A 12745-nucleotide genomic window follows, 5' to 3' on the forward strand; every position below is an offset into this window, starting at 1 on the left:
TTTATATTGGCTGCTATGTTGATGGAAAAACAAATCATGCATATTCATGTTTTTGGTTATTTATTATAAATGTGATGTGAAGATCTACTTTCTAAATATCTATTTGTTTACTATGTTGTTTTGACATGAGTATTTTACAGTAGCTAGCATGACCTGTAATGTATCTTGTATGCAATGCATGGCTTATTTGTATGGAATGCATAGCATAGCAGAAGAGAAAGTGGCTGTGAGAAAAAAGTAATGCAAAAATAACGCAAAAGTAACGTAACGCTTTACTTTCCATAAAAATTAACTTTTTAATTAATTGTTACTTTTTTAAGGAGTAACGCAATATTCAAGTTACTTTTAAAAGTAACGTTACCCAACACTGATCTTTAACAATGCTATCAAAAGTGAATATCAGGCACAATAGCGCTGCTATAACAGGGGCTGCCATATTGATTGTTTTGGTTGAATGGATCACATGACTGCATCACATGACAACTAATACATCATCATTTTTAGATTTATCCGTATTCCCAGTCCACTCTACAATATGAAGATTGCATTTTCAAAGTTATCCCCTTGTAAGAGCGTTTTCAAAATGCTCTGCTTTCACTGACAAAAACGGTGTCTCAGTGTGGATGGAAGGCCAAAACTTAGAGAAAAAGATAAATTTTCAAACAAAAACGTATAATGTGGATGTGGCCTGAATGTTCACAAACAATGTGTCATTACTCAGCTGTTTCAGTCTTCTTTTTGGCTCTGAGCAAAGAATTTTGTTGTGATTGTGCCGGGGCCTTTAAAGGGCACTGCGGGAAGGGGACGCCACTAGAAGGGTTTTTCCAAACAAAAGTTAAAATAATAATAATAATAATAATAATAAAAATAAGAAGTGAAAAAAAAAAGAAAGAAAAAATCACGGAGAGCCCTTCCACAAGACTGTTAACAAAGGTTACTGTCATACAGTGATGCCATGTTCCCTTCAGAATATCCACAACAAGAGCTTTACGGCATGCTCATGAATTGCTTTTAATTTTGAAATTAAATGCGTTAATTATGCAGTAATAAGAAATGGCAACATATGTGCCGCACTTGGGGAAACGAGAATTGGCGGTGAGCGCTCCTCATTGCTGCGAGTTCAAATTAACGCCGTGTAGGAATCTCGCGAGATTCATGTGGGATGGATCCCTTCTAGACAGGGTTGTTTCGGGCTGCATTCCTAAGGAGATAAAAGCTGCGTGAGATGTCCAAAATAGTTTAGAATAAAGATGCAATACAAATTCTTGATATTTATTTTAATTATCTGTCACGGTTACAAGCATTGCTCAAAGTTTTTGTGAGTTTTAAAGAATTTACATCGGTCACCTGTTATGCAGACATCCAATTCACAGATCCACATCAGAATTATTATTGTGTATTTGACGGACAACAGTACCTCCTGCTGGATGAGAGATATTCATGCAGATATAACACAATTTCACAATTTCCTGCAGTGACCTCAAGCCTGCAGTGCTTTTAAGTTCAACCAAGGACAGTACACCAGTTATGTTGAATGTATGATTGGTACTCGTGACACGCTGCTAAGTTTAGCCACTCATGTCACAGTGATAGAGAGACAGTCCCTCCACCCATCCAGACTGGCTGCATACAACAACAAACATGCCCTTACTCTTAAAGGGATAATTCACCCAAAAATGAAAATTCTCTCATTATTTACTCACCCTCATGATATCCCAAGTGTGTATGACTTTCTTTCCTCAGCAGAACACATTTGAAGAAAAATAGAAAAATATCTTAGCTCAGTAGTTCCTTAAAATGCAAGTGGATGGAGATTTCTCTTTTGAAGCTCCAAAAATCACAGACAGACAGCATAAACATCATCGACACGACTCCAGCGGTTAAATTATTGTCTTCTAAAGAGATATGATCACTGTTGGTGCGAAAAAAGATCAATATTTAAGTAATTTTTAAATATAATCCAATTTTTCACAAGAGGATGGAGTGCAAGCGGTCTTTCGTGTGACAAATTTGTGTTGCCATGGATACAGATGTAATCTCACATTCTCCACTCAGTAGAGACATCCAGGAGGAGCACACAAAGGCACCATTGTGAGTAAAGAAACAGATAAATACAGATCTAAACCAAAACCAACGAAGCTTCTGTACAGCGTTCCTCCTTCTCACTTGTAAACAGTGCTGCTCTTCCGGCTGTGAAGTACTGTGAAGCCTCAGTTCTCGCGTGTTTCAAATGACAATGGAATTACGTCACACGTGCGTACTGCTCCTGACCGGAAGCATGATTTAGAGTTTAAAAAGTACAGAGCTTAAATATTTATCTTTTTCACACCAAAAGCGATCGAGTCACTTTAGAAGACATTAATTTAACAGCTGGTGTTGTATGGATGTTGTTTATACTGACTGTCTGTGATTTTTGGCTGATCTTCATCTGCCTTGAAAATTGTGTGCTGGGCTGTGAATACAAAAGGACTGCTATGTAAAAGGACTATTATAAGACACATACAAATTTTCATTTTAGAATCAAAGCCATCAAAACTATGAAATAGCACAAAAAAGTATATCAGTATCATATGAACTATCTTATATTGTAGATTTTTCAAAGAAAACAGCCTTTGGCACACTCCACCTGGTGATGCATTTCCAGTAGATTTGAAGGAGTTCTCATGTATGCTTGGCACATGTTGAATGCTTTTCCTCCACTTTCTGGTCCAACTCACCCATTTCATTAAAAGAGAGAGAGAGAGTGTGAGAGAGAGAGAGAGTGACATAAATAGAAAATTCTATTTTACTAGTTTTGTAAAAAAATAAAATAAATAAAAATAATATATATATATATATATATATATATATATATATATATATATATATATATATATATATATATATATATATATATAAATCCAGTCATAGGCACATCTTAGTTTACCATTTCGGTGGAAAATGTACAGATTAATTTTCTTTATTGTGTCCACTAGAGGTCTCTCTTCACCACAAAGGAATTGCATATTCCATTTGGCAACTTGCACTGTAAGGTATTGTAATTTTGTTACTTAGCCAAGCACCCATTTTATTCCAGGCTTGTGTGCCATAGTTGGCCTTGGCAGCATGACACAGGGCTTATTATGCAATTTCAAGGCTATAATCATCTTCTTAGGACACAAAAGCTACAATGTTAAGGGATCCAGTCAGTTTAAATCCTTGCAGATGTTCTGCTACCACAAATGAACCCTGAAAATGCCTGTATGTTCAAGTTAAACAGTGCAATTAAGATTATTTTCGCTCTTTAAATTAACATGTTTTTGTTTGGAATTAATATTTGTTTGCATTTCTGACTTGATGGCAATACGTTATTGTTATATGATTTAGGGGGCACAACAGACCACCACAATAACACTGCTTAGAGACTCTCTTAGTCACTTTTAAAGTGCATATAAACACACTCATTATCAGATAAATGGATTTTCTCATTTTGTATGTGTGTGTGGTTTAAGTGGTTTACGAGGACTTTTTTTTAGGTTACAAACTGGTAATTACTAGGGTATTATGCTATAAATGTGGTTTATGAGGACATTTCTAGTGTCCCCATAATTTAAATCACTTAAAAAACATACTAAATGATGTTTTATTAAAAATGTAAAAATGCAGAAAGTTTTTGGTGAGAGTTAGATTAGGGGTAGGGTTAGGTTTAGGGGATAGAATCTATAGTTTGTACAGTATAAAAATCTTTATGTCTATGGAAAGTCCTCATAATGATAGCTGCACCAAGATGTGTGTGTGTGTGTGTGTGTGTGTGTGTGTGTGTGAGAGAGAGAGAGAGAGAGAGAGAGAGAGAGAGAGAGAGAGAGAGAGAGAGAGAGAGTTAGGTGCACGTGCCTGAACCCATGGAAGGTCCAGGTGTCCCAGTGGGCTGATAACCCCAAATCACCCAAAACACACATTGTGACATCGTTAATCTCGAAACAGCCCCACATTTGCACAACAAGCAGAAAGGTGCCAATGCATTGATTGTTGAGTTGGACATATGGCCAAGCACATCATTCAATCAGAGTGTTTCATCAGTCAATCGGATACTAATCAGTAAAGGTGTTGATAAAGCATGCATTCAAAATCAACATGTGGCATACAGGTTTTGCAATACACCTGACAGCCAGGCAGAAGATACAGACAGACAGGAGGAGAGAGAGAGAAAAATTTGACAGTTTTTAAAAAAAAATTATTTACAGTTTACAAACTTGTAATGTTGTAACATGCATGAAATGAGGACTTTGACATGTATTTGATGACCTGCAGTTAAAGGGCAAGTATGATCGGATTGCTCTATCACGCGCCAGGGTCATGTATTTGATGGGGCCACAAAAGGGCCCTCTAGATCTTTGGACCATTGTAAACACTCTCAGTTACTGTTGGGTCTTCGTGGTTGTGTATACATTTGTGTTATAAACATTTTCAGAAGTTTAGGTTCATGGTTTATTACAACATCCAGAAAATAAACATTAATTTTGACCGTGACCTACATCCACAGAGTAAATAACCACTTTCAGTGGATTAAAGACACTGCGCCACATACTACTGAATTTACATAATTTGCACCGGCAGGGGTCCATATTTACTCACACGCCGTAAGTACTGTCGCAAGAAATCATTCCCGAAAATCAGCTACAAAGATTGGATTGGCCAGAGTCCAAAATATATTTCGATGCTGATTGGTCGAGACAAAAACTTGCGGCTCTTTTACTGGCTGGCTGTAGCTGGTGTATAGAATATGCAAATAAGCTGCACGAATCTTTATTAAAAGAGTCGCGCTGTCTGTTTGAGGACAGCAGCGCAGCGCTGAGTGGGCGTGACGGCAGAGCAAGGCAGACAGGCGGCAGAAGTTGGGGTGAAGTCTAAAATATTGAAATATTCTGCACGAAAACACGCGCTCTGGAATTGCTTACGAATCCTGTCGCCTACAATGTGCTTTGTTCAAAAGTTTTAAAGATCACTTTAAAGTAAAGCATTTTTCCATGAGTTCCGCAAGGTAAGAAAAAAGCTGCCTATTTGAATCAGAATTGTAATACTGTATCATGTCTGCATTTGTACCAGAGTTTTCTTTCATCTGCTGTTGAAGAACTGAGTAATATTAAACTGTTAAACGTAATAAATACACATAACAAAAGAAAAGTAAAATCGACAAAAAAATAATAATAAAAAACAAAAAGAAAAAACAAACAAACAAACGTTGTTTTCCAAATTAATTTACATATAATTGTGCAAATTAAATCTAATTTACGTATAACAAGTATAAATGTTTATTTATTTATTGTTATGTCTTATTGGTTCATGTCATAATGCCGTAAGTCCTGATTGGTTCATAAGTCATAATAATTTTTTATTATTTTGCATTTATTAATAATAATATAATTAAAGCACAGTGGAAAGGGAAAGAGAGAAAACACAACAGACAAGATATGAGGAGTTAGAGAAAAGTATAGCTTGGATAAGTATAATTAAAGAGTTAAATAGAAAGAAAAAAATAAAATAAGGAAAACAACATTATAGATTTAGAGAAATAGCTCTATAAATACAAAAGATATAAAAATATCTTAATTTTATTAAAAATATTATAATCTTTTTTTTTCAAAATGGATTGTTTAAGTAGTTCAAAGGCACTTCTTCCCCATGTGAATCTACAGTTTAATAACTACAACTTAAACATAGTGGAAAAGGAAAGACAAAAAAACAAAACAGATATGAGGAGGTGGAGAGAAAAAATTAGCTTGGATAAGTATGTAAGATCTCAGAGTTAAATAGAAATTAGAAAAATAAAATAAGGGAAACAACATTATAGATTTAGAGAAATAGATATAAATCTGAATGCAGAAATGTTTTAGCAAACCTTAAGGATATTGTACTCATTTTTGTTGTCCTTTGTGTGTTTGTGTTTAGAGTTCTTCATATCCTCAGTCCCCCAATGCCGGGTCCAGTTATGCCCGTGGACGTAGCTGTGCAGCTGTATATCACCCATTCGCCCCCCCTGCACAGCTTCCTGAGCTCTTATGAAGACTTCAGGACACGCAACCTGGTCAGTTGCCGCTACAAACCCCTCCGGCCTTGCCTGAGCTCCAGAAACCACCTAGAGCCCACCTGCCTGGGCTGGCAGACTCCAAAATCCAAAGCCAAGAAAAAGGTTGTGTTCGCCGACTCCAAGGGCATGTCATTAACGGCAGTGCACGTCTTCTCTCCTTTTGATAACAGAGAATCTGCTACATCCCAGCTGCAGTTTGACCTGGAAGATCTAGAGGTCACAGCCACTCACCACATAAACTCGGTCCAGAGCAGAATTCTTGATTTTCCACAGCCTTCAGCAGACTACCTGGACTTCCGGAGTCGGCTGCTGAAGAACTCGGTTTGCTTGGAGAACTGTACCCTGCAGGAGCGTGCCCTCACTGGCACGATCAAAGTGTGTAACCTGGCCTATGAGAAGTCTGTCCATGTACGGATCACCTTCGACACCTGGAAGAGCTACCAGGATGTGGAATGCACCTTTTTGAATAATGTGTATGGTTGTCAGGATACAGACACATTCTCCTTTGCCATCGAATTGCCTGGGTACGTGCCCCCTCAGAATAAGGTTGAATTTTGCATTAGCTATAAAACTGGAGAGCAGACTTACTGGGACAGCAATGATGGCAGAAATTATAGACTGGTTTCAACATCTTGGCAACAAAACAATAAACTGAACTCATCAACACAGTCAAAGAAACCAGAACCCAGAAAGTTAGGCAGGAAAGCAGACAAGGGCATTAATAAATTTGAAAGTACCTTCAGCAATGGCATTTTTCCAAAGTGGCAGAGCTGGGGGCACATTCAGACCAGTGGCCCATACTGGTGACTTGTGCTGAAATAATTAACAGTTCCAAATGTGTTTAAAAGTTTTAGCAACATTATGTGCCTCTCAGTATTACAGTATAACTACAGAAATGAATGATCTGTGGTCTTAGATACATTTTAGTAGATCAGATGTTTGGAAACAGACTAAAGAGGGAACAGAAGCAGTGGAATAGACACCAGGAGTAACCCTTGCTTCTTTGAAGTAGAACATGTTGGCTGCAGTGCAATATAAAGATGTTTAATTCTTTTGTTAAAGTAAAACTTGATGACCCCTTTCCTACTGGAGGTAGACACTTCTGTGAATCAGACCACTAGGGCGTCTAAACTTATTGTATAAAATGTGCCTTTGTCTTAAGTATAATCTTTTTAAACGTGCTGCCATTGTGTCACACACAGTCTGCAGACTGTGCATTCTAAAAAAATGAAACCAAGGAAACCAAGCCAAGTATAAATCAAGCCAAGATTTGAAATGTATATGTCTAAGACTGGAAGGGATAAACATTAGATGTACAACCAGGGAGATTATCCTTCATATTGAAGGGGTAAATTTCACCTGGTTACACATTTTAAAAGGAATTGGGAAAAAAAAGAAATATTAATGTTGGACATATTTAATATGTATATTTCCCTTGAATATATCAGAATTAAAATCAATTTGGTTTAGAAACTTTTGTTTATCAAGCTTTCAGTAAAAATATGCAAAGATGTGTATCTGTGCCTATGTATCTCTTTCTTACTCATGTTTGTACAGGATGTGCTGGAAATGTAAATGTGTGCTAAACAGGTGAATGCAATAAGCTACACAAATGGCCTTGGAATAGCCTTAAAAATCCTGTGCCTTAGGACTCTGCTGAGCAAATGTCAGTGTATAGTGAATTTGTCTTGTTATTTTATCATGTTTAAGTGCATTTCAGTAAGACTGAGTGGAATGTGTGGTGATGGTATGTCTGATTTAGCTGTAAAGATGAGAATGATTGTATTTTATTAAAGAAGGGATGGATGTCTGGGTGATTGTTCTGAAATAAAATAAATAAAAACCACACATTGTCAGATTATGCCACTATTTAAATAAAATGGGGGCCTGCTTGAGTGTGTGAAAGAGAAAGAGTGTTTCCCAGGTCAGAGAGAGCTCTTCTGGCTTGCCCAATGTATTATAGACTTTACATTTATGTTCCTAGCAGATACTTTCTTACCAAAGGAACAGAAAATGTTGTATTGATGACAATTGCTTAATCTTGTGCCAGGAAGTACAATTACCATTGTAGGCTGATACCAAGGTTAAATAATGGGTCAATGATGTTGTCATGTGCAAAAAAAAAAAAAAAAAAAAAAAGAGAGAGTGTGAGAGAGAGGACCCCTTTAGACTCTCAAGACTGTTTGTGAAGTAAAAACATTTTTTATTATTATTTTGTTATATCATTAATTACCAATCTTGTCCAAGCCACCCTTCCTTGCCCTTCCCTTGAATTAATCTGTCCACTGTGTCTGCTGTATGAAACATTTTGAGCATTCTCACAAATAAATTTGTTTAGTCTTTTCCCCATTTAAAAATAAAAATAAAGTTTGCATATATTTGCGATACAAGGTTTTTGGGCCTTTTTTTCTCTTATTTCTTTGTTTATTGTAAGAGAAGAAAGAATCAATAAGTGACCACCTTGTTGTGTAGTAATGTAATGCCACACCTGGAAATACTTAAAAAAGTGTTTTGTGAGTTGGGAACTTTGTCCTCAGCTGCTTGAACATCTTATAAGTGTATCTCCCTCATATAAATCACCAAAAACCTTAATGTCCTATTAAATCAATGTTGTGTTAATCCATCTTTGAGTACATCTGGAAAAGCGTGATTAGAGAGAAATTGAGTGTTCCCTATCTGTCACTCACTTGACATTGTGTCGATGTAGTGACACTAGGGGTCACTCTTGGGATCCCAAGACACCTCTGGTCTTTGATAAAAGGCCAATGAAAATTGGTGAGTGGTATTTGCATACCACTTCCTGGACATACGGGTATAAAAGGAGCTGGTATGCAACCACTCATTCAGATTTTCTCTTCAGAGCCGAGCGGTTCTATTCATTGAAGCTGAATTCATCTGCAAAGTTCATTCACCTCATCTGCTGGAACTGATGACGCATTTCAGTGGCTTCTCCCTCCTCTGCACTGGCGCACTGCAGAGAACGCCCCTGGGCACTTCAGCAAAAATAAGAGAGTATATTTTTCTAAAAGAGTCTATTTCTCTAAAAGAGCGGCACACGCAGAACGTCTTTCTAAAGATGCATCTTTTTAAAGATGCCTTTCCGTTTGTGTGTTATTCCTGGTTGCAGTCATTACCTCTCAACTTCTGACGGTCACAATCGCTGTCTGTCGTCTGGGCGTGACCCACGCGGAGACAGCGTTCGTGGATGGATCATGTACTCATTGCGAGAACATGACCATGGCAACGTTGCGGTCGCAGCTTGCTTTCGTAAGGAGCAAGTCACCCCAGTGGCTCCCCGCCTCGGTCCTTCTACCTACGGGTATGAGGCCAGAGTGGCTAGCACTGGGGGCGATTTGGGGACCCCAATGGGACCACCTCCGCCGGGTGTCCTCCCACGGACCTCCCATTCCCCAACACGCTCGTCTGCCCCGATCAGGCTTCCGGATGAGTCCGCCGGCTCGTCTCACGGCGAGTTCGACCTCTTTTTCGGAGCCCGCGAAGCTGATGAGCTCTCAAGCGCAGCATCGGAGAGCGGGCTCGTCCAGTCAGACGCGGAAGCTTCAGCTGGGCTCCCCCCCCTCGGGTACAATTGCCCAGTCACAGGCTGATGCAGAAATGACGGACAAGCTTTCCTGGGCAGCCGTGAGCGTCGGGCTAGAGTGGAACCCTCTGCTCTCCCCTGAACCCTCGCAGCTCGATGATTGGTTCCTGGGCTCGCGGCGCCGCTCAAAGCAGCCACGCCCCGCTCCAGTCCTTTTCTTCCCGGAAGTGCACGAGGAGCTGACAAGATTGTGGGAGGCACCTTTTACTGCCCGGTCCCGATCTTTCAGTTCCCCCGCCCTCACTACCCTCGATGGTGGGGCGGCCAGGGGCTATTCGGCGATTCCCCCGGTGGATAAGGCGCTTGTGGTGCACCTATGCCCGCATAGCGCCGCCACCTGGCGCGGACGACCAAAGCTCCCGTCCAAGGCCTGTAGGTTTACGTCATCCCTGATGGCCAAAGCCTACAGTGCCGCTGGACAAGCCACCTCCACCCTCCACGCCATGGCTCTCCTGCAAGTCCACCAAGCCAAGGCACTAAAGGAACTGCACGAGGGTAGTTCCGCCCCAGATTTGATACAGGAGCTGCACTCAGCGACCGACCTCACTCTCCGGGCGACGAAGGTCACGGCGTGGTCTCTCGGGTGGGCGATGTCCACCTTAGTGGTCCAGGAGTGCCACCTTTGGCTCAACCTGGTCAAGATGGGTGAGGCCGACAAGGCACGGTTCCTTGCTGCCCCCATTTCCCAGGTTGGCCTATTCGGCGACACCGTCGAGGACTTTGCCTAGCAGTTCTCGATGGTGAAGCAGCAGACGGATGCTATCCGGCACATCCTGCCCCGGCGCGGCTCAAGATCCCGCACCCTGCCTGCTCGTTGCCAAGGGCGTCTTCCTGTGGTGACTGCACCGACTCCCCTGACATGGAGCCCACCGCAGGAAGCAGACGCCACCCGTCTCACGGCTGGCCGCCAAGAACCCACGGAAGGCTTCGAAGCGCCCCTGAGACGGGCCACCCAGGGATGACGAAACCCATCTTGGAGCTGGTAAGCAGACCACTCCATCCCCTGGTGGAGGGCCAGGAGGAGAATCTTTTGTTGCCTTTTCGTTTAATTTTGCCGCATGCCCAAGTGGCTGCGGTACACAACAGTTCAGCAAAATAGCAGTTTCCTCGTTCCCTGGGTCACATACCCGGTGTGCACAGCCGTCATCACGACCACCATCCACCTTTTCATCCTTGCAGGTTTGGCACTCCTGCGACGGTCTCCCCGCCCCTGCGTGCCCACTGTGGCAAAAATCCACCCCTGATGTGACAGTCTCCACGGGTCACGAGGACAGGCCTCTTCCTCCCTGTCCCAGGCTGTTCCGGGGGTGGTCAAAAGGAGCCAGGTAAGTGCTTCAATGTCCCTGAACTCAGAACGGCCACAACATAGCGTGGCACCTTGGGCTCCGCCCCGCCGCGAGGCCCCACCTGCCGGTACGTCCGACAAGATTGTCCCCTTGGTCCCCCTCACCAGGAGCTTGGATGCGTGGCTTGCACTTTCCAATCCGTCGTGATGGCTGATCCGGTCCGTCCAACTCGGCTATGCGATTTAGTTCGCCAGGCATCTGCCCAGGTTCAGTGGCATCCACTTCACCTCGGTGAAGGGCGAGAATGCTGCTACCTTGCGCGAAAGAGCTTGTCCCTCCAGCCGAGATGAAGAAGGGGTTTTTCCAGCCCCTACTTCATTGTACCGAAAAAAGGCTGTGTGTTGTGGCCAATCTTGGACTTGCGAGTACTGAACCGGGCTTTACACAGACTCCCGTTCAAGATGCTGACGCAAAAACGCATTCTGGAGAGCGTCCGGCATCAAGATTGGTTCGCGGTGGTAGACCTGAAGGACGCGTACTTCCACGTCTCGATTCTACCTCGAAACAGACCCTTCCTGAGGTTTGCATTTGAGGGTCGGGCGTATCAGTACAAGGTCCTCCCTTTTGCCTGTCCTTGTCCCCTCGTGTCTTCACAAAGGCAGCAGAGGCAGCCTTTCCCCGTTAAGGGAAGTGGGCATTCGCATCCTCAACTATCTCGATGATTGGCTAATCCTAGCTCACTCTTGGGATGTGTTGTGTGCACACAGGGACCTGCTGCTCTCGCACCTCAGCCGACTAGGGCTTCGGGTCAACTGGGAAAAGAGCAAGCTCCTCCCGGTTCAGAGCATCTCTTTTCTCGGTTTGGAGTTGGACTCAGTCTCATTGACGGCGTGCCTCACGAACGAGTGCACACAGTCGGTGCTGACCTGTTTGAAGGTGTTCAAACAGAAAACCGCGGTTGAACTGAAACTCTTTCAGAGGCTCCTGGGGCATATGGCATCCTCACCGCTTCAGCACTGGCTTCAGACTCGAGTTCCGAGATGGGCATGGCACCGCGGGACACATCGCGTGGCCATCACGCCGATCTGTCACTGCCTCTTCAGCCCTTGGACCGACCTCACATTTCTACGGGCAGGTGTTCCCCTAGAGCAGGTATCCAGGCGCGTCATGGTTACGACAGACGCCTCCAAAATGGTCTGGGGCGCTGTATGCAATGGGCACGCAGCCGCCGGCTTATGGATGGGCCCGCGACTGCGTTGGCACATCAACTGCCTCGAGTTGTTGGCAATTCTGCTCACCCTGCGGAGGTTCTGGCCGTTGATCCAGGGCAAGCACGTGTTAGGTTCGGACAGACAACACGGCAACGGTGGCATATGTCAACCGTCAAGGCGGTCTGTGTTCCCGTTGTATGTCACAACTCGCCCGCCATCTCCTCCTCTGGAGTCAGCAGCACCTCAAGTCGCTGTGAGCCACTCACATCCCGGGCAACCTCAACACTGCAGCAGATGTGCTGTCACAGCAGGTTACCCTGAGGGGAGAGTGGAGACTCCACCCTCAGGTGGTCCAGCTGATTTGGAGTCGATTCGGGCAGGCACAGGTAGACCTGTTTGCCTCCCAAAAATCCTCCCACTGCCTGCTCTGGTACGCCCTGACCGAGGCACCTCTTGGTATAGACGCGCTGGGAGGATGAGAGCAGGTTATCCTGGTAGCATCCTACTGGCCCACCCAGACGTGTTTCTCGGACCTCACACTCCTCGCGACAGCCCCCCCCCCCAACAAATTCCCATGAGG

At 43.2% G+C, this 12745-nt stretch overlaps 1 protein-coding gene across 1 annotated transcript; it reads left to right on the forward strand.

Moving 5' to 3' along the window:
* Positions 1 to 4831: 4831 nt before the first annotated feature.
* LOC127411169 (protein phosphatase 1 regulatory subunit 3C-B-like) lies at positions 4832 to 8457 on the forward strand. Its single transcript, XM_051646544.1, has 2 exons — positions 4832 to 5020; positions 5929 to 8457. The coding sequence occupies exons 1-2, from the start codon at positions 5007 to 5009 to the stop codon at positions 6872 to 6874; spliced, it is 960 nt and encodes a 319-aa protein (XP_051502504.1). The 5' UTR covers positions 4832 to 5006; the 3' UTR covers positions 6875 to 8457.
* The last annotated feature ends 4288 nt before the right edge of the window (positions 8458 to 12745 follow it).

Source organism: Myxocyprinus asiaticus, chromosome 20 (genome assembly GCF_019703515.2).
Source record: "Myxocyprinus asiaticus isolate MX2 ecotype Aquarium Trade chromosome 20, UBuf_Myxa_2, whole genome shotgun sequence".
Lineage (NCBI taxonomy): Eukaryota > Metazoa > Chordata > Actinopteri > Cypriniformes > Catostomidae > Myxocyprinus > Myxocyprinus asiaticus.